Consider the following 22,438-nt stretch of genomic DNA (forward strand, 5'->3'; position numbering starts at 1 on the left):
ATTATCCATCTGCCACCTGGCAGCTTGATGGTTGCTGTGAGGTGTGAACTGTTCACATAACAGAGACAATGAGCCTTGGTTGTGGGCTGTTTTTAAGTGTCAGATGTATGTGTGTGTTTTGGAGGGGAAGCGGGGGGCATTAGGATTACCACTATGGAACTCACCTCACCACACACCCAGTCCTCATGGCCTAGCATTTAGTATAGCTGAAGAATTAGGCCAGCTTGGAAAATGCCCAAAGTGGCTAGGCCTAACCTCAAAAACATCTACCTCATCGACTGGGTGTCTCCAGAGATCATTCCTACCCACAAGCTCCTGGCAGGCATAAAGGTGGCCTCCCAAGGCACCCACTTCAGACCAATCCCGGACCTGTGGAAGACCAGAAGAGAACTGATTCTGCTGTTTCTGAGACCTGTGAAGAGCCTAGAAGACTGGACTTGCCCTCTGTCTTTTACCCAAAACAAAAGAAGTGGACTCCAAAGGCCATAAGGCAGACATCCTGTTAAAGCTATAGAGACACAATAAGTTACAGGAGGTATTTTCTTGCACCTACAGAGCTGACCATTGGCAACTGGATCTAGACTAGACTCTTTTCTGCCCAACCCCACAGAGTTTCTGAGTGCCTCCACTGAGGTCCTGGGGCCCCCTTAGTAGTTTACTCCTGTGGTGGACTGAGACGTAAATGACTAAAGTCCAAAGGTAAAATCTTTGACAGGATGAACCTGGTTAGTGTATTGAGCCCGCGCTTCATTGCCCTCAGCATTAAATTCTGCCTAGGTCATGTTCTACAGAAACCACTGACTATCATTTGCAATTTCTTCTTCTTGGGACTATTTCCACTCAAAACTTTAAAAATGCATATCTCCTGTTCCATGTATTGGATTTCTTGACATTTTTGGTGTGATTTTATTTATTAAATGCTGCTTTATGTTTCCTGTTTGTTTTGAGACTTTTATAGTTGCACATTTCAACTTTATTAATGTTTTACTACTACATAAATACTTTACATACTGCCTGTAATTTAAACCTGTCTGCTCTGTGTCATAGCTAACACAGGGTTGAGCTTAGGCTAATTTAGAGACTTTAAGCGTTCACCCTGACAAGGAATGTGGCTTTTACCTCAGGTGGGTAGCTACACTCCTCAACTAATACCCCAATTCTGTACGCTTCTTATGTATGGTTAATCGGTCACAAAAAAACTAAGAGCAGTGATAGAGCGACCAAGAGTAGAATACAGGGAAAGGTATTGCATATGGAACTCATTCTCGAAAAACAAAAAAAGAGTGAAAAGCAAGAAGTACTGTCTTAGTACAGAATGAAACAATATGGACATTTTTCGCCTCAAATATTGAAAATATGATTTAACATGCTCAATCGCTTCTTACTTGCGAAATAACTCCTACCTCCCAACAATAACATGCATTATCCAAACAACAATTGCTACAATGCATTTGCCTTACCAAGGGATTGGGATCAGCCTGAGAGAAAATGTATCGCAGGAAAACTCCTAAGTGTGCTGGGCGGGATTTCAGCTTTTCCAAGTCCTGGAACAACTCATCACACTAGAAAAAAAAGTTACACAATAACTTACATAAAAAAATAAATCTAAAGATTATTTGTAAACCACATTGATAATGCACTACAGTCACCAGCATATAAAATGAATATTTTACAACTGTGTTATGGCTTCAATTGGCAACCATGTCCTTCTTCAGTCTAGAATTACTTTCAACCAAATTAATCCCAGGGCTTACAACCAGCAACACATCTAAAAAAACAAGTAATTTTGTTTAAAAAAAAAGAATTGAATGAGATTGTTAATTTCATTATTGTATTGTAAACAAGTGTCAGCCAGTAAATCACTGAAATAAATGTTGCTGGATAAAACAAAGTCTGCTAATGCTGTGCAATGCTATTACATCCCTTAACTATAATTCTGGAATAAATGCCCTGACTACCTGAGGGATCTGAGATGTAATACTTAAGGGAACTAGTTTTTGTTCAGATATCATACGAAATGAAGGAGAGAGATCGGGAATATTTAAAGTCAAAAGATACAGAAACATTTGAAGTGTTCTGAGGGTCCAGAGTGCCCTGTGAAAGTGATGATGGGTAGAAATACATTAGTTGTAGGAGACTGGGCCACATATACATCAAAGTTTGGGTTGTAAGAGATATAGAACTGGAAGAAATTAAATAGATTTTATGTATGAACATTACAACTCTTCCCTTTCTTCTAATAACCTGTTTTATAAAAAAATTAATCATTTAAACCAATATAGAGTGTAAGGAAATGGCTCTTTGTATGGTCACCCCCAAGTTTTTGGACTGATGTTGTTGGTTTTTTGACTCTGAAAGTGCACTGAAGCCTGCTAATCGGACCTTAGAGCACTGACCCTAAAAGTGTATGTCGAAGTGGCGATACCCATTTGGAAATGGCTAACTTACTTGTAAGTCCCAAGTCAATGGCACCTTTGTACCCAGGGCACATAAATTAGAGGGATATCACAGGGCTTGCAGCATTGATTGTGCCACCCTGGAGGTCCCCCAAGATCAACAAGTCCCCAGTCAGCCACTGAAGACTGGTACCGCAGATGTGCACTGCTAGGCCAACTCTGACTTTGCAAGCAATACATTCGTTCAATTCAATGGGGAGATCTACCCATAGATTGAGAGCCTCTTTCACTCCAAGTATAGCAAATATCCACATGGAGACATCCGCAAACACACTTATGATGAAGTGGCACCCTTTTTTTAAAATGTTAAGAACTGGTTGAGCTTCATAGCCATATTCTTCATATGGTCACGTGAATTACAAAATCTTTTGCAATTGACCTTGTGGTTTAATGCCAGCAATGTGAACTTGAAATGTACTGCAAAATATACAGAAAGTGTGGGCTACTTACAAGTAGCATTATACAGAAAACCTATAGCTAAAAATACTGTGCTTCAATTTGGCAGTTTCCATACGGGCTCCCAAAAAGGCTCAATTCCCCTTGGAGAATTCCCCAGGGTGAGACACGATTTCTCTACAGTAGAAGAACTCTTGTCTAATGGACAGGCTCTCAATGAGAAATTACTCCTTAGGGGTTACCCACGTTGCCTGGTCCAGCAAGCCGTTAAGCAAGCTAAATATTATAATCAAGATGCTCTTACAGGAAAAAACTAAAAGAGTTGAGAAGAGGCTGTTTTTTGTAATTAACCTCTCCAATTTGAGCTATAAAATTAAAAGAGTATTTGAGCGTAACTGGAAGTTAATGAACTCCAGTGAAGACGATGAAAAGCTGGAAATCCCTATGTTTCCCTACAGGCAAAATACTAACCTAAGGGGCAAGTTGGTATACACCCATTTGTAGCAGAAAGTAAGACATCAACAAAGAACTATTGATGTCACTACCCTGGTTAAAGGTAACCAACAATGTAGCAGCTGGTCGAGCATTGTATAGAGGCATGTCATACAGAAAATGAGTTGAGGTGGCTCATACTGGAGAAAGGTCAGCATAAACTAGAATGAGCAATGACAGAAATGTGAAAGGAGACAGAAACATTTTGGATATTTCAGCTTAAAACTGAGAAAGAGGGTCTTAATGAGGAGACTGTATGGATGGTAACATAAATGTTTGGGAGTAGACTCACTGTTCACTTGGGCAACTAAGAGATACTTGTTATGGGTCAGGATCCTTGTCAACAATTTAGCTAATGGACAAGCATAAGACTTTTACTGTACAAGGTACCCTTTGAATGTTATAAGTCTCCTTCAATGATTGTAAAATAGGGGTTAGTGGTATGATTACACTGACCTAATGTATGGGCAGAGCGACCTAATATATTGCAATATGGTGCCTGGAACCCAGCGTACATATTCCCCCCAAAAGTTTATCATAAGTCAGTCAAGAGACAGTATGAATGTAGGGTGTCCTCATGTTTATCGATGAGGAGACATTATGGGAATGCTGTCAGTGTTGCTAGGACCCTCAGAAGGCAAGTTACTGACCTAGGAAGGATTGTCCTGTGACGGCAGCTGGTAGTCCAGTGGTGACTGGACTTTGGCCAGACAGGAGAGGACTTCGTAGGACGTCAACCTTGCAACCAGCATCCCCTCACCATCTTCATGGACTGAAGAATTCATGCAGAAAGACCACTGTCAACTGTGTTGCGCCCACAGCATCAATAGAGCATCTTCAGCACCCTTCATTCCGTGCATCAGGACCACTCCATAGGAATCTACTTCAAAGAGGATAACGTGCCTGAACTGCTGAAGGACTGCTTCCTCTCTGAAGGTAACTGTTCTTGAGGACATTGCTGGTCCCCCTGATCACCCCAAGTACTTCTAACCGACCTTACTGACACCCTCCTTAGTTTCCTTTGAAAAAGATTCTAAGTGTCTAATTCGTCGATTTTGCCAAGGCTTGCTCATGATTGTGTGAAATTGCATTGAGATATTACTGCTTTTAAACTCTATGCCTCCGGTGGATCTCTTTCATTCTAGCACCTAAATTCTCATAAAAATACAGTTTTTCTCAAATAAATTAGTGCTGGATTTGAGAGTCATGTCAATTTCTTCTTTAATTGTTTGGTGCTTTTTAAATGCTTAACACTCGTTCCTCTGTGTGAGCTCTGCTGTTCAGTGCCACAGCTACCCAGAAATGAGCGGAGGGTTTGGCATACTAAACCTAAAGGGGTTGGTAAATGTATTACATAGTGAGGTTGCACCACCGCACCACACAATACACCCCATTTCCTCATATAGAGTGGTTGATACAGTTATTCAAATGTTCTGTCAACCTTTCTCTATTAAAAATATGACAGTTATTTTTGTTACTTTATTAAAACGGGGAATGTCTTGAATATAATCTTTTTGAAAGTTAACTGTTGTTTTTCATTATGTAACTACTTAGGACCTGATTTAGAGTTTGGTGGTTAGGTACTCTGTTACAAATGTGAAGGATATGCTGCCTGTCTTATTACAAGTGTCACAGGATATAATGAGCTTGCAACATTGTGCATAGGATATCAGTCATGTTTAGGAGTAACCTGCCAAACTTTAAATCAGGCTTCTAGTTGAACATTACATATATTTTACTTACTCAAAAAATGTTGTTAATGTGTCTCTTCCTATGACTGCTGAAATTATTAACACTGTAATTTATAGTCAAAGAATGGAAAATACCTTTCAAAAAATGCTAACTCCAAGAAAAAATGTAAAAAAGGAAAATGTTCTTTACCCTATAAGCATCTATTCATAACGTGGTGCTGTAGTATCCTATGCACTACATACTCCTGCCATACAGTGTTGGACTCGGACGAAGACTTCCGAGTTACGTGCTATAGTGACTCCTCCTATTACTGGTAATGCAGATGGGCATCAGCTCTAATGCTAGATTGTCTTTTTCTGCACGATCATTGAGGATGAAATGAAGCAGAGAAAAACTAAATAAGATGACCACGCAAAGAGTAAGAAGAAAGGCATCTGCAACAACTTGAGGGATCCGGGAGGAAGGGTAGGCACAGGTGAATCTACAGCACTACATGTTATGAACATATGCTTACAGGGTAACATTTTCCGTTTGTGGCATGTGTAGCTGTAAATACACATGCTCTACAGAGCCTGTAAAGCAGTTCTCCCCTAAGCAGTGACTAGCCAGAGGATGTTGCAGAGGATTGAAAAAGCATGCACACAGCAGCCTGGCATATGTTAGCTTGTTAGCAAGCTAAAACATCAACACTAATTCTTGGTGAAAGTGTGTGAGGTGGACCAAATAGCTGCCTACATATGTCAGACATAGGGATGTTAGCTAGGAAATCCATGGATGACCCCTTTATGCTGGTAGAGAGGGGTATGGGTGGTGCAGGCAATTGCCTCTTGGCGTTAGCTTAACAGGTTGAAAGCATTTGACCAACCTCCAGGATATGCCCACTTTGGAGGAGAATGTTTTATGGGGGCACAAGTGAACAAGTAATTTCCATTTGACCACATAGCAGACCCAGCTTGTGGGTCTCGGCCGCTATGAGAATGGTCGTACACTCAGAAAGCAGATGAGACAGCCAAACTCCAAGACGTCAGCAGCCACATCGCAAGGTTGAGATGCCTGGGGTTTACATTCTAACTCTGCCCTGGTTCTGTGTGGAAAGGTCTGGCCAGTTGGGAAGCTTTTTGTGGGGCATGAAAGACCGGTCGAAAAAAGTAGTGAACCAGGGTTGCATGGTTCACATAGGAGCCACCAGGATGAGAGTCAGGGATGTTTTCCGAAGCCTCTGAACCATGAGTGGGAAAGGCAGAAAAGCATAGGCAAATATCCCTAACCAATTCATCCATAGTGCCTTGCTAGAGGACTGAAGGTGTGGAAACCTAGAGACAAAGTTTGAGTACTTGGCATTTTTGGCAGTGGCGAAAAGTTCTACGTTGGGAAACCCCAAATGACAGAAGTACGGGAGTAGGACTTGTGGGTGGAGTTCCCACTCATGGACTTGTTGCTGCATTCTGCTGACCAGGTCTGCAAAGTCGTGGTCTACTCTCAGCAATTACCCAGCCAATAGATGGACTTGGTGGTGCAGTCCATCATCAAATGCCCTGAGCTAATGCTGGCAACTGTGATGGTACTGCCCTGTTTTGGAGGTAGTACATGAGGTCATGTCTGTGCAGATGGAAACCACCTTGAGTTGAGTGTGGCTGAAGAACTCTGAGTGCTAACTGGATGGCTAGTAGCTCTAGGTGGTTGATGTGGAGGACCCAGTTGGTGTGTTGCCATGTGCCCTGAACAGTCAAGTCCTATAAGTGTGCCACCCACCCAGTTAGAGAAGCATCCGTTGTAAAGGTCACTTACAGAACTTGGTTGAGAAAAGGCCGGCACTGCAAAAGCTTGCTGCTGTTCCATCACTGCAGAGAACTGGACAACACTGGATGTTCCCAATGACCCTCTGCTTGTGAGCAGTGGGCAGGTAGGCACTCTGGTAACGGACGCTTGTATAATCTGGCAAGGGGAACTATGGCATTGCAGGTCATCATGACTAGATGTATGACCATCCTAACTGCTGTTTGGCAATTTGACTGAAAAATTGGCAGTAAAAACTGGAAGGCTTGAAACTGTGCTTTAATGGGACTGTGCTTTACTGGGATAAACTTCTCCAGTGACTGACCTGAGGACTGCCCCGAAGGAGGGCTGAACTTGAATGGCATGACGTTGGGACTTTAATGTGTTGATGGTAAACCTAGATTGTGCAAGAGGTCTATGGTGGTCTGGGTAAGAGCCAAGCATCGTAATTCATTTGCACTTTTAATCAGCCAGTCATCCCAGTAGGATGAACATTTGGATGCCGGTCCTCCTAAATGGGGGGCTACCATGGCTAAACACTTTGGGAACACTTTTGGGGTGTGGTGACTCCAAAGGGTAGAACTTTGAACGAAAATGATGGTCACTTAGCACGAAATGGATGCACCAGCAGTGAATAGAGGGGATCAGGATGTGAAAATAGGCGTCCTTCAGGCTGAGTGCAGTCATGAAGTCTCCTTTCTGTGGTAGAAGGATGACATCCTGGAGCATGACCATGTGGAAGTTCTCTAACAGGATGTATTTATTGAGGGGCCTGAGGGCCGGAGTGGCCTGTACTTCTTGGGGATAAGGAAGTACAGGGAGTACACTCTTTCGCTGCGTTGGCAGGGTGACACAGGCTCTATGACACTCTTACAAACTAGAGCCTCTACTTCCTCCTGAAGGAGACGCTGATGCGCTGGGGAGTGGGTGTGCCTTTGGGGAGGGATGTTTGGTGGGTTTGCAGTGAGTTCTATGCAGTAGCCCAGCCCTAAGATGGCAAGGGCCCACTGGTAAGAAATAATCTCCTGTCACCATGCAAAAAAAGCCCTGTAATCCTCCACTGACAGGTTTAGAGTCATCATGGGGAGGGGAAAGTGAGCCACTATTTAGCAGTCATGGCTCCCTTAGCCACACCACATTTTTACTGCTCTGGGATTTCTTAAGCCTGAACCTTACTCTTGAATAGCCCTTTTGAAGGGGTCTGCTGAGCGCTCTGATAGAAGATATTGGTTTCATGGTAGCCTTGGTAGCCCCCCCTGTACAGGGATGTCCGAAAGGAACCCAGGGGAGAAGGCGTCTGTGAAGCCTCCATAGCCTTAGCTGAATACGTGTCCTCCTTAATCTTTTCCAGTATCTGGTCAACTTGCAGTCTGAAGAGGTGCTCCCCATCGAAGGGTAGATTGAGCAGATGCTGCTGTCCCTCTCTCTTGAAGCCAGATGAGGAAGCTGGAATTAATGCCCCATGCTGCAGTATCAGCAGCATCCAAGGAACACTGTCTGGTGGTGTGTGAAAAATAATTCCCCTCAGAAACAAGCTAATGGGCACGTTTCCTATACTGATCTGGGAGGTGTTGAAAGAGCTCCTCCATCTCGCCCCATTGGGCCCTACAGTACCTGGTTAGCAGCCTCATGGAACTGGCGCTGAGGCAATGGGTTGCTGACTTAGCAGCAATCCGCACACCTGCATCATTGATCTTCCTGCTCTCCTGGTCTGGTGGGAGTGTGTCATTGCTGCCGTGGGCATTCCTATGATTAAAGGCCGTACGGACCAAGAAAGAGTCTGGATGGGGTTGCCTCTGATGTGTCCTGAACCCCCCTGCTTTACCAGCTACAGCAGGGTGGGATTCATTATGGGCCTCTTCTGTCTGCAACTCAGCAGACAAAAAGCTTAAAATTAACGCTGGAATACAGCGTCAACAGAAGAGCAGGCTGGAGCAAGAAAAAATGACAGCTGGGGAGGAGTACTGAAAGGAAGGTGAAAAGAAGGAAGTATGAAGGAATAAGTGGGTGGGTGGATGAATGAGCATGTGGAAAGTGGGTGGGTGAAAGAATGAGTGAATGGATAGATGGAGGGCCAGGTAAAAGGGTGGAGGAGTAAAGGGATCAATGGAGGAGTGGATGAAAAGATAAGTAGATGGACGGCAGAGTGGATGGATGGACGGCACAATGGATGGATGGGTGGGTGTGTGGATTGGGTTGGGTGTGTGGATTGGGTTGGGTGGATTGGGTTGGGTGGGTGGGTTTGTGGGTGGATGGAGTGGGTGGAAGGTTGGGTGCGGGTGGGTGGATGGATGGATAGCTGGATTGGATGCCTGGATGGGTGGGTGGGTGGGTTGGGTGGGTGGAGGAATGGATGGACGGGTGGATGGATCAGTGGATGGGTAGATGGATGTATGGAACGGTGGGTAGGTGGTTGGATGGATTGCTGATTAGGTGGACAGATGGCCGGGTGGATGGATGTCTGGAAGACTGGAAGGATGGATTGGTGGATGGCTGGCTGGGAGGGTGGGTGTGTGGATGAATGGCTTGGATGGTTGGGTGGGTGGATGGACGGACGGATGGCTGGGAGGGTGGGTGGTAGGACGGACAGGTGGGTGGACAGATGGAGTGATGGGTGGGTGGACGGATGGGGGTGGGTGGACAGATGGGGGTGGGTGATTTGGAAGGTGAGTGATAGGGTGGGTGATTGGGTAGGGGGTGGGTGAGAGGTTGGGTGGCTGAGTGTGTGATTGAGGAGGGGTGGGGTGATTGGGTAGGGTTGGGAGATGATTGCATGGGGGTGAGGGTGATTGGGTAGGGTGATTGGGGCTGATTGGTTGAGCAGGTGAGTGAGTGATCAGGTGCGAGGGTGGTGGTGAGTGAGGTGGGGGTAGGGTGTGGGTAGGTGAGTAGGTGGGTGAGGTGGGGTGGAGGGTGATTGGGGGTGGGGGTGGGTGATTGTTTTTACTGGATATGCCTGGGTGGGTGGGTGGGTGGGTGGGTGGACAGATGGATGGATGGACAGACAAATGTGGCAAAGTGGATGCACTGATGGAATGAATGTATGACAGAATGTAAAGTGAAATAGTAGATATCAGCAGATGGATGGAAGGATGAAAGAATGAACGGAAAGGTGCATGGATGAAAGACAAGTAAGCTATTCGTTTGCCTGATGGCATCAGAGCTTTAGATCAAAGTGGGGGCTATTGTAATTTTCTGGCTACTCTCCTGAGGGAGGGGGTGTCAAAAGAGGAGGGTCTGTACTTTTTCTTCACCCTGGTGGGGACCATCCTGGCTTTAACCAGCTCCTTCAATTCTCCAAGAACAGCTTTCAGCATTCCCTTGAGTAAGAGAAGAACTGCAGGTGCACTGGGAAGAGGACAACGTCTCCACAAAGAAATCCTCATCCTTCTAGACCTTGTGCATCTCCACCCTACGAAAGGCAGCGGCCTGATGCACAACCTCGTGGTAAGAGGTAATGTAATCTGGCAGGAATGGTTCAGTAGGGTAAAGATCTAGGTCAGTGTCCCTGGGTGAGTAGACATCGTAGTCATCGCACTGGTCATAATGGGGCCGAGGGTCAAATAGTGCCACATAGGAATCAGTGGGTACGTTGGACTGCCCCTACGCCCCAAACAATGGATGAGTGTGGGGAACATTGGTGATTTTGAGGAGGAGGTGCTCCTGGTGTTTGAGGTGATGCAGGCAGTGGAGAAGGAAAAGAGTGTGGGAGAAGAGGGAGGAGGAGGTCAGTTTCTAGGAGGTAAGAGCTAGCGCCCCTGATCCTGATGCTTTTTGGTCTTGGCTGGTGGTTCAGGCTCCAGGGCAAGTCTCCTCAAAAGTGAATTTTCTCCTGTGAGGGATAGTGGCCTGAGTCTTTGGTGAACGCTGGGTAGGGATCTTGTTGCTTTGCTGGTGAATGAGGAGCGGCTTCTGCCGGGTGTCGAGCTCCCCCTCTAGAGGCTGCAGGATCGGCTTCTCCTGGTTCTCAGATATAGTGAAGGACAGAGCATTGGGTCGTGGAAGTTTTGGCTCTGAAGATGGTTTCTGGCTCGCTGGTGTCAGGGGTGGTTTCAACACTGATGCAACCTTCAGAGTCGAAGAGGGCCTTGAGGGGTTTTCAATGCTGGCATCGAAAGAGCTGTTGGTGCCAAGAGCCAAGTCTTCTGCAGCTGTTTCTGTGCCAATGCCTGACTGAGTTGGATCAAAGGGCTTATGTTGCTGTTTCAAGCAGCGGTAGATCGGAAGCCGGATGCTGGTCTTCTTGGCTTGATGCCAGAGCAGCACAAGGGCAGTGTTCAACCTGAGCTAGATATCAGGGAGGTTGCAGAGGGAGGGATGTAGTTATCATAATAATGTCTTCTGTGGTTGGACCTTGAGGAACTGAGAGCTCAGATCGGGGTTAGAATGAGGGGGCTGCTCACCCATAGGTCCAGCTTTGTTTCCTCATCGACATCCCACGAAGAGGTCAGGAGTGTTGTCTCCTTGTCTCTAAACAATGGGTTATCAAGCGAGTCGTCAATCACGTTGGCACCATAATGTCTTTTTGAAGTGGGAAGCGAGGCAGACAGAGCAGGCCTTGTCAATCTCCTTGGGCAGGCAAAAGTTGCAAACCCGATGGAGGTCTGTCCAGGGATACTTTGCAAGACACTGTAAAAAGTGTAAAAAATGTAGCTGTTTCCACCATGCAGTCAACATGTTTGAGGGAAAGACGAAGGAGAAGGCCTCAAGAGGAGTAAGGGGCCCCAAGGGGGCATTGAGTAGAACCTGGTCACCGTGCCCGGAGAAGTGTGCAATGAAACTGAAAGGTACTGTAAGCACTGTTCATTATCACCAATGGGAAAGGAGAATCGTAAACCACCCCCAATGACGAACACTGTGATGAGTTGACCTGAGCTCAGTAGCTACACGTCGAAGGAGGAGAAAAAACAATCTAACAATGGGGCAGATCCCTATGCACATTACTAATAGGAGGAATCACTATACCTCTGACTCGAAACACTTCTTCAAAGAAAAACAAGTTGCACACGTACCGGTCCAACAGTAGATGGCAGGAGTCTGTAGAGCATGTCTATTTACAACTAAACATGCCATGAACTTTGTTTTTTTAGCTAGTTTTCTAAGCATCGAAACAGCTGTACCAAGATGTTCAACTCAACTTTAGCTTTCAGGGTGGGAGAAGTATGGGGAGGGTTCTGGAACAGACATCACCAATGTGCTAGGCCAGTATACACTACATTTAATTTTTCCCAACAGTGTTAACTGTGTGACATTAACCTCCCCAGAATTCATCTACAAACAAGAGGTTCAGCTTTTCACATGGTGAGACAATTAGCATCACATTTCAAGGAGTGACATTATTAGCTTCATCTTTCACCTGGTGCCATGATGAATTTCTGAAGCTTTCACAAGGTGGCATCTCAGGCTTCTTTAGACTTTAAATGATACAATGAGAATCTTAATTTGGCAAATGCTGACATCAAAGGTATGTCTTCAAACTTTTGGTAAGACGTGGTCTGGGCTGGTAACAGGTTCTCCAGAGTGAGCCAATTCCAACTTAGGCCATCATGTGATATATGAATCTTCACCTGGTGAATGCTGTAGCTTGCACAGCCATGATTGGAAAACATCTCTTTCCTAATCAGGGATATAGTGTGCTTCAAGTGACCCATGTCACTACTATTCCTCACTAATCATTAACAAGTCAATTAACTCAAACCTTTATCAGGAACCATTATATAGGTATACCGATTCCTCACCTGGAAAAGACCCTCGATGTATGGGTGCAAATTATGATAGCAAGGAGGAGCATCTGCTACACCTGCCTTGCGCCTCCCTGAGCCTATGATCATAAAGGGAGATGCAGTAAGGAAAATGTTGCTTAGCTGTAGCAATGGTTTGTGGCTTTTAGTATTATGGGCTCACATGTTTTGCACACTCCTGCCACCTATTAGACACTAAAATCCACAACGCACCAAGACAGGCTGTGACATGTTTTACCAAGAAGGTATGAGTAGGTTGATCTGGGGATGCAAAGTTGGGCACTTGATGTGCGCTTGCGTAATGTAAAACTGTATTTAGATTAAATTCATGTTACCAGTTTCATAGCATCAGCTCCCATCAAGGGGGGTGGGAGAGCACATATAAATCCACAACACTGCACGGTGCAAACTAATTTTTACATACAAGCAATATTTTCAGTTTGAGCACTTGATGCTCTCTATCACAGGCGTTCCAAAGTCTGAAAATCAGTGCCATCTTTCCTAAAGGGGACACTTGGAAGATGTAGTGGAAGACATCTGAAACAAGATTTGAAAGACAATTTGCCAGACCTGCACTTTTTGGCAGGCGTGAACATGTTTCCACAATGTTACTTGGTGAAAGTGTGGCTGCGAGACTAAGTAGCAGCTTTACATGCTTACGGGTTGGCTATTACTAAGTAAAGCCACTGTGGCTCCCTTTTTTCACAAGTGAAATTAGGCCTCTGCACAGAATAGTGTACACCTGAATATGGCAGAGCAAACATGAACACACTTGATAATCATTCTAGCAAGGACAGCTTCGGAAATAGGTTTACTTAAGTTTACCGAAGTGGACCTGGCCAAAAGCTAAAAAGAGTTAAACTGTCTTCCTAAGGACGGAGTATGGACAATATATTACATGGAGAATTGAGTAGAAAACAAATTAGATCCAAACTCCATCTGAGGAACTGTCCCTCATTTAGGATTACGGAGAGAGTAATATAAACAACTGGTTTAACAAGAGGGAGGAGCACATTTCCAGGGGACACAATACAGAGTGTACAAACTAGGAAATTAAGTGTGCAAACCAGGGAACAAAGTGGCCAAATAATTATCTTGGGAAGCCCGCAGGGATGTGAGTCAGAGATGGGTTCATCAGTTGAGACTGATTTTAGAGGAACTGCCAATCTTGCCGGATTAAACTGAAATGGCCTTTCCCAATTAAGTAAAGACATTGTATTAATCCTCACTTGATCTGTCCCCATGGGATATAGGAGGTATGGAACAGGATCTCCTACTGCAGACTCTGGCACAAAATGATAGAGCTACTCTGGAAGAAGAGAACAGACTTGAGGAAATAAGGGAAGGGATAGGGATTTTAAGTCTCCGGGCGATAATGGAATCCTGTTGAATTCTTTAAATATCTGAATCGTAATCTCAGGGAACCCATTGGCCAAATGCCACGCAAATTACGAAATGAAGTTCTATTTAAACTTGGGAATGGCAAACAGAATGATCAATTATAAACAAAGGAAGCCACTTGAGGACTGTGCCTCATATAGGCCGAATTCACTGCTAAACACATAATTTAAAATACTTGCGAAAATCATAGCAAGTCGCTTATATACTTTCATAAATAAATTAATCCACTGAGGTCAATCTCTTCGGTCTGCAGAAATCACTGAATGCTCTTAATATGTTCAAAGCTGCTAACAAAATAGGAATTGACATGACAGTCTTGAGCAACAAATCCTGCAAGCTCACAAGATGGCAGGCGCGGGAAACCAAGGTTTAACAGCAAATCAAATATTGCTACCTCTGTGAAGGCTTTTATGATCGAGGCTCACTTAAAGAAAATAGGGTGCATCTAAAAACCAAGGTCATATCGGTAGTCTATGTAATTTGCCATTTTTATAGTAATTTAGAAACAACCTTAATAGATGCACTATTATCGGTCATCAACTATGGCCTACAGGCGTTCTCGGGTAAACTGATCTCTTGGCTTGAAAGGAGGCAATCCAACATAAGGGAGTTCTTCTGTCTGCCAAATCCACCACATCAGATTAGAATTCAACGTGCAGCAACCTTCACTAAAACGATTATGCCTCATGACTTAGTTAGCTGCCACAGAACAACTCGCTAAAAGTTTCTCTTTGGCAAACTGTCTAATTGAGCTACTCAAGATTTGCCCCTTGATCAGACTAGCTAAGAATCACAATGAACACCGTTCAACTGCAACCTCTCTGGAACCTATCAACATCAGCTGCAAACGTCAATTCTGCTGCAAACAAAATTAACAAAACTTGTAAGTTTTTTTAGGAGCCATCGAAATCCACAGAACTAAGAAATTTTCAGACTAGACAGCAGGACGTTTCTCTGAAAATGTCCCCCAAATTTTCTTTTACTTTCAATGTCAATACCAACCAGGCATCATTTTACTTGAATACGCTTTTTACGCATCTCACTAATGGGAGTCCTGATATGCTTGGTCGTCCTATAAACAACATTTCACTCGTTGCCACCTGTGCAGTTTTAAATAGGATTCACAACCAAACATTTTATTATTCTGCCCTTTGCCTTAAGCAGGAAGAAATAAACAGCTCATATCCCTTATTAATAAGGCCTGTCTCAAGTCAAAGATGCCCTGAAATTTGCAATGTGCAGTGAAGATGCTCAAATGTCGGTCTGTCGTGTAGGCTCTCATTATTCTAATGAGACTACTGGATTTGGGCGGCAGAATCACTTGCACTGTGGGGGACTGAGTCAGAACCCACTACAGGTGACACCTGTCGGCCTAATCCGGGTTTTGCTCCAGCTAACAAGCAGTGTCTCATCTCCAACCAAGAGCAGGGATGATTGGGCAGCAGAGCAATGGATGTACTGAAGACGTTTGGTGACCTATCTAGATTGAGAACAAACAAGGATAAATCCTGCCAGTTCCACTTGAACCCGACACTGGTAGCAGACTCAAATACCTCAGAGATCAGGTCTATCGCACTACCAGATTGCTCTCAGGTAACCTGGGAAAGGTTCCTGTGTGGATCACTTCCATTTTGGGCTAGGCCTGCACTCCCTATAGGCAGTGTTGCTATTGCGAAAATGCTGATCTTTCCACTAATGTGTAATTTTGTGGAACACACAATATTACATAGAGCATCCTTAAAAGAAGTGAATGGTCTACTGTCGGCCAGAGGTAGGAGGAGGATCACTATAGTGAAATTTATGCCACCCTTGCGAGAGGGAGAAATGAGAATACTAAATCTTGTAGCATGATACTGGTGGCGCAGCTGTCGTGGTCTATGCAATAGCTGGATGTCGAGACATCCCAAAACTGTCAGGAATTGAGAACTCCACTTAAGGGCAAGATAATCCTTGCAGTACTATTTAATGCAGTTCCCTGCCTGACTTCAAATCACAGGCCTTTCAGAGCGGCAGCACATTTCTGGATGAGATACACAGTGCATATGCAATGGAGCACTTGGTATTATTGCAGTACAAGACACCATCATTCCTAAGAGTTCCAGTATCATTCTCACTATAAGAGAACGCACTGTTTGGTAAAGGGGAAGCAGCCATCACTCTCTTATTGTTGGAGTAGGCTTTACCTATTACGGCATTCAGCACAGCCCCCAAGAAGGGTTGTATTTGTTGGGGAGAGAGGTGTAATTTATTATTTGGTGCTGATTGTCATCCCTAATGTGTAGCGAAGAGCCACAGCTAGTTGTAGGTGAGTGAGGTGTTGCTTTCGGCTGCTGCACTTTACCAGCCAGTTATCCAGATGTGAAAAGACAAATATGGCTTTGCAGCAAAAGTGTGCAGCCACCGCTAGCAGACATTTAGTGAATACCTTTTGGCCCGATGTCATCATATAGAGTAGTACTTTGAGTTGATAATGCTTTCCCTTATGACCCACTTCTGGAACTGCAGATTCCTCACCTTTTGAATATCCCCATGCGCCAGACTGGATCGAGAGAATTTTAAATAGTATTATCCGGTCCGGTCAACTGGTGGCGTCATGTAGCCATGCGTCGGATCCATCCTGCTTTGGAAATCATGTTGGGCCGCTATATCTGCAACATCACTTCTTTCCAATCTCTGTCCATGCCATCAGATGAGCCCATAGAAATCAGAATATGCCAGTGTGCTGATGAACAAGTTATTTTACTTCTGTTACACATTTTCTGATGGAGACTATTTGGCCACTGATTTCTGAGATTTTGACTTGATTTTGACAAGTACGAGACTTGATTTGGAAACCTTTCAGCAGTACGTTCGTGTGTCGGTAGGTGTCAGTGTGCAGCTCCGCACTGATGCTATTCCACTCCAAAAATGACATGCAAAGCCTATGTAGGCACTCCTGTATGCTGAAGTAAGATGCTTACTCAAGTGTCCGCAACGCCAGACGCAGAAGCCCAAAAGCAAAGTTAGCATGACCAGTGTGCAGAGTCCTACACCGGGGTTTCTAATAATGGATAATGTCTACTCACAGAATGGGGAGAATGGGAGGGTTGTTGAGGAAAAGATCATCATCAAAGGTAAGCAGCTTGTCTTCTGATACAGACTTATAGCTGCACATTCCTCACCATTTGAATGGATACTGAAGCAGTACCTATTTGGAGAAAAGTCTGTGGCTGGACTCAAAGTGGAAAATCCTGCCAGTCCTAGTGGTCAAAATGGGCCCCTAGGCGAACCTACCTATCCAGACAGTAATGGTTCATGAACAAATAGAAAGTTGCCGACATAGCCACCTTGAAAATATCCATGACAAGGACTCAGTGAGCCAACACAGTGGTGTCAGCTTTGACCCAGGTAGAATGAGCACACAGTGTCTTTTGGAGGCTGCTTTTTGGCTGTGTAGCAGATCGTAATGCCGAGCATAGTCCAGAGGGAGATGGTTCTCTTCTGCACAGCCTTGCCTTTTTTTCCTCCAGAGAACCCCACAACGAGCTGATCGTCCACCAAGGTTCTTTGGAACAATCTGTGTAAAAGCTCAGCACACTCTTGGGGTCCAAGCAATGGAGTCTCACAACCTCAGAATGGATGAGGCGGAGCACAGATGTCAACAGACTGATATTCTGACCGACATGGAGTGGCATCACAAGTTTAGGCAAGAAAGATATCAGTGTCTGCAAAACCAGTGTGTCGATAGAATGTGGAATATGGCAGGCTCTCTCTCACACACACACACACACACACACAAACACACACACACACAGCTGGAATCTCACTGACATGCCATGCCAATGTAATGGCGACGAGGAACACTGTCTTTTGGGGGTGAGAATCTGTAACGGCCAGCTGTGAAGCAGCTCGAAGGGAGAGCACATTATTAAGGTAAGGACCAAATAAAAGGAGAGGGAGAAAAAAGTGGTGTAACCTATTTAAATATGCTTAACTGGAAATTTGAACAATGAGGGCTGATCCTGCAACCAGGAAAAGCTTAAAGAGCCTTTAACCATGCCCAGAGCAAACACCTGCCAGACTAGGGTCAAAACTAATAACAAAATGTCAGATAACTTAGCCTGCAGGGGGTCTATCTGCAGAGTGGCACACCAAGACACAAATGTGTCCCAATGAGAGGCATATACAGTTTTTGTTGAGTCACCTGCCAGCCAAGATGACATCAACCACTTAAGGAGAAGGGTCAAATGTGGACAGCTGTCTTTGCTCAACTTCCAAGAATGAAGGTGAAGATTGCGAAGGCCCGGTTGCAGAACCCTGATCTGCTGCTGAGACAACAGATCCCCCAACCGGAGAAGCAGCTTGATCGGAAGCAGATGCTCAACATCAGAAGTTCTTGATACCATACTCTATGTACCCAATCCGGAGCCACTAGGATGACCTTGGCTCAGTCAATCCTGATCTTAAGAACTCACATCAGGAGTGTTAATATCAGAAAGGTAAACAGGTAACCCATCTTTGAAGCAGAACGGATCTCCGAGCGAAAGAGTCATTCTCGGAAGTGGCAAAAAAACAGCCAAGATTCTCTCCATTTGCACTACTGTGTAACTGCAACTCAAACCGCTGGGCGTCACTGGCTGAGTTTGTCTCCACTGGCATTTAAAGAGCCTGTCAGGTGATTCACCACCAAGAAAAGTCCTTGATGGTCTAGGCATTTCCAGAAGCACAGGGCCTCCTGGCACAGGGTCCATAACCCCACCACACCCTGTTTGTTGTAGTACCAAATGGCGGTGTAAAATGTCCATGAGCACCTGAACCAGCCTCCCCTTGATGAGTGGGAGGAAGACTTTCAGCACCAAATGGATGGCCTACAGGTCCAGGAGAGCGATATAGAGCTGGCATCCGCAGGAGACCACAAGACCTCTTCAAGATGAATACTCCAACCAGAAGTGATGCACTGGTCACCACTGTCTGCTCTAGTTTGGGCAGCAAGAGGGATCTGCTGCTGACCCAATCAAATGCCTGAAACCACCACTGCAGATTATTTGCAGTCTCATCCGAAAGTGGATCGAGGCTGTAGAGGTCCGCTTGATGTTGGATCCACTGAGACTTTAGATCTCACTGCAGAGCCTGCATATGCCACTTGGCAACCTTGATGAGCAGGATACAGGAGGCCATCAGTCTCTGAGTCAACCTCACCAAAATCCGGGACTGAGACTGAAAGATAGGGATCACAGCCTGAACGTCCTAGACTCCCTTTCCAAGGGGAAAGGCACGAAACTGAACCATGTTCAGAATGGTTCTGATCAAGGTGAGCATCTGAGAAGAAGTCAGATGTGACGTTGGCACACTGATAGTTAGCCCCAGAGATAATAGAAGGTTTGCTGTAGTCTGGAGGTTGTTGAAAACTGCTTTGGGGAACCTGTCTTCAACAGCCAGTCATCAAGGTAGGGGAAGACTGATATCCCTGACCTCCAAAGGTGTGCTGCCACCACCGCCATCATTTTCGTTAACATCACAGGTGCTGAAAGCTCGAAGGGGGGCACAGCCAATTGAAAATGTTCCTCTTCCTCCATGAACCGTAGGTAGCACAGATAGGCCTGCAAGTCAATTATATGGAAATAGGTGTCCTGGAGGTCCCACTGCACCATCCAATCATCAGGGTCGATGGCAGACGAAGCTTGGACCAGGGTGAGTATTCTGAATTCCTCTATCTGGAGGAAGGCGTTCAGAGAGCGTAGGTCTAAAATAAGACAAAGATCTCCACCCATGCTGGGCACCAAAAGTAGTGGTAATAACAACCATGTTCTATTTCTGGTGCTGGCACCATCTTGATAGTCCCCTTTGGCCGAAAGGGCTTGCACCGTCTGGCACAAAATGGAGAGATGGTTCTGCTTCAGCCGCTTGAGGGACGGCAGAAGGTGCAGTAGCAAGAGAATGAAAGATAGGGCATAACCTCTCCTATCAATTTGCAGGACTCACTTGTCTGATTTTATGGCCAGCCAACCCGGCAAGAATCGTCAGATCCGGCCTCTTTTGATTGCCGAAGCAGTGTAAAAAGAAGTAGGGCTGATGCGGTTGGAGAGTAGGGGAAGTAAAGCTCAGGGAGGATGCCCTGACCTCGCTCTCTATGAACCACTTGAGCGCGGAGTCTGCAGGATCATTGAACAACATGTCCAAGAGAGACAACTTGAAATCGTCTGAAAACATGGTGGGGAATGGCAACACTGATGTCAAGAGCCAGCCGGATGGAATCGGTAGTGTCTAAGTTGCAGCGAATTGTGAACTTCGCTGATTCATGACCGTCCTGTATGGCCTGGGCTCCATCCATTTGGACTCCCTCTTTTGGGAAGTAGTCGGAAATGTGTTGGGGTTAGTCTTGCTTGCAGACACCTGCCCCACCAAGCTTTCCGGGAGGGTAGCTTAGATAAAAATGCCAGGTCATCTTGGGCGGGGCAGTGGCATTGTGCAATCGGATGGTTGACCAGGGGTGCCCAAGCAGAGTTTGGTCCAGCCCCAACAAAGTATCCATAGGGGCCTCATTAAGAGGTAAGAGTAGTTCAATGAGCATTTCCTCCGGCTGCAGCATGCCATTAAGAACATTACTATGACCTCCAAGGTGGGGAGCTAGAGTTCCACAACTTCTGCCACCCTGCACATAACTATGGAGTAAGAATCACCCTCCTCAGTTGTCAACCCAGGGGGTGGAGGAGACCTAAGTCAGGGGAATTATCAAGGCCATTAGCCTTCTGCTAGTTGTCATACCAATTCTCCTCAGGATATGGTAGACCAATCTCCTAACCCACATCATACTCATAGTCCGAATCCCCCTGAACAGGGAATGCATAATGTGTGTTTGTCTTTCTGGACGCATATAAATGGAGAATATGAGGAATCAACAGCACCTCAGCGCGCCCTCCATCAAGGTCGGACTAACGCTGACTCTGCATCAGAGAGGACAATTGGAGCCTCATTATCTGATGTTGATGGTCTGCATCTGCATCAAAGTGCTGGGGAACCAGTCGTGACAGGAGTTGGATGCGTCCCATTGAAGGTTCGGAGGGTGCAGCTGGTGCAGAGTGCAAACCCACTGTATGTAATACAGGCAAAAAAGAAAGGAAATTACATCAGCGCGTAGAGGTGGTGCAGATATAGTGGCCCTGATATCACACTTGGGTCTGAACGGTTCAGGCACAGAGCTGTATTGAGCCACCTAACAATGCATGAGGGAATTGCTGTTGAAAACTCTTTGAATCCAGTATACTCATTATGGTGGTTGGGAGTACACACAACTTAAGGAATCTGAGGTTAATAGTCTCTTTCAGAAGCATGCCGCTCATCTATCAGTGAACAGATACAGTCTCTCGATGTCATCAGTCAACTCCACGTTCTTTATGCTTTTCCAGAGCCAAGACTTGCTTTCGATGCCAAGTAGGCTCTGGATTGTTGTGAATTAACTAGAGTAATATTCACAATGTTCCACAGAGGGGTTGGGGTTCCAGAACCTTGAGAGTGGAGAAACTGCCTGCCAGTGGTTGGATTGCTGCATCTAAAGATATTTAATAAAGATCCTTGTTCAACTATTCCGTCGTGTTGAATTCAAAATTGGCGACTAGGATGGGATACAGTTTTGTTGGTAAAACCATATTTCCAACCCCTGAGAATTGCTTAAGTGTACTCTGTGGGGTAATAGTTATGTGTTGGTAACAGCAAAGGGAAGTTGAAAAGACAACTGGAGCAGATGGTGAGGAGTTCTACATGTGTCCAGCAATTAGAGCAAGAGCCTGTGGTTCCTGCTGGAAAATATTGGATGTTGATGAATTTATTGTGTGGTTTGGGCCGCATTGTCTGTTGGTATTGTGCGGCACGCGAGAGGAAGAAAAAGCAACATGGCCTGTGCTGGCTCAATCCTAGCGAGAGTCATGAAGTGAGAGTCTGCCTAGTGTGAGTCATGCAGTGAAAATGGTGTTCGAGAACCTACAAGGCAGGGGAACGTGAATCAGTGGCATGGCTAAAGTATCACCTTGTTGCCCTGCGAGCTGCAAGCAATTTGCCGCAATACGGATGAACCACAGAGTTGGGTGTGTAGCCCATGCCAGCACTGTGTTCGAGGAAGACCCCTGTTATACGGGCAAGAGGTTGAACACAGAAAGAGGACTGGCAACAATTATCTGGAGGTGTGTCAGCTAAGGAAGTTTATGGGTGAGGATCTCATTTAAATATAATGTGGACTGGAGGCTGCATTGTAGGGGTGTATGTCAGGAACTTGCACAGAAGTAGAAAAATAACTGCAGCTACAGCTTTCTGTGCAAGTCTGTGTGACAGTGTGCAGTGGTTCACCAGTTTGAAGACGTATTTGGACAACAGTGAGTACCATGCTTTGATTAGTTTTCTTTTTTTTCGGTGAGCCAACGTTGACCACTTTCTTTGTTTTAATTTATTGTTTTAAATTATCAACATGGATGCCAATCAGTTATACCACCTCCTAAGTTTTTATAGTGTCTG

General features: G+C 45.3%; 1 protein-coding gene across 3 annotated transcripts in view; it reads right to left on the bottom strand.

Moving 5' to 3' along the window:
• ARHGEF11 (Rho guanine nucleotide exchange factor 11) overlaps positions 1–22,438 on the bottom strand; it is a 787,362-nt gene that overhangs the window by 432,309 nt on the left and 332,615 nt on the right. For all 3 annotated transcript variants that reach the window (XM_069217872.1, XM_069217873.1, XM_069217871.1), the window contains exon 13: positions 1,461–1,562. In XM_069217872.1, coding sequence (XP_069073973.1) covers positions 1,461–1,562 — 102 coding nt within the window. The remainder of the gene's footprint in view (positions 1–1,460; positions 1,563–22,438) is intronic.

This window comes from Pleurodeles waltl, chromosome 12 (genome assembly GCF_031143425.1).
Source record: "Pleurodeles waltl isolate 20211129_DDA chromosome 12, aPleWal1.hap1.20221129, whole genome shotgun sequence".
NCBI classification, from domain to species: Eukaryota; Metazoa; Chordata; class Amphibia; order Caudata; family Salamandridae; genus Pleurodeles; species Pleurodeles waltl.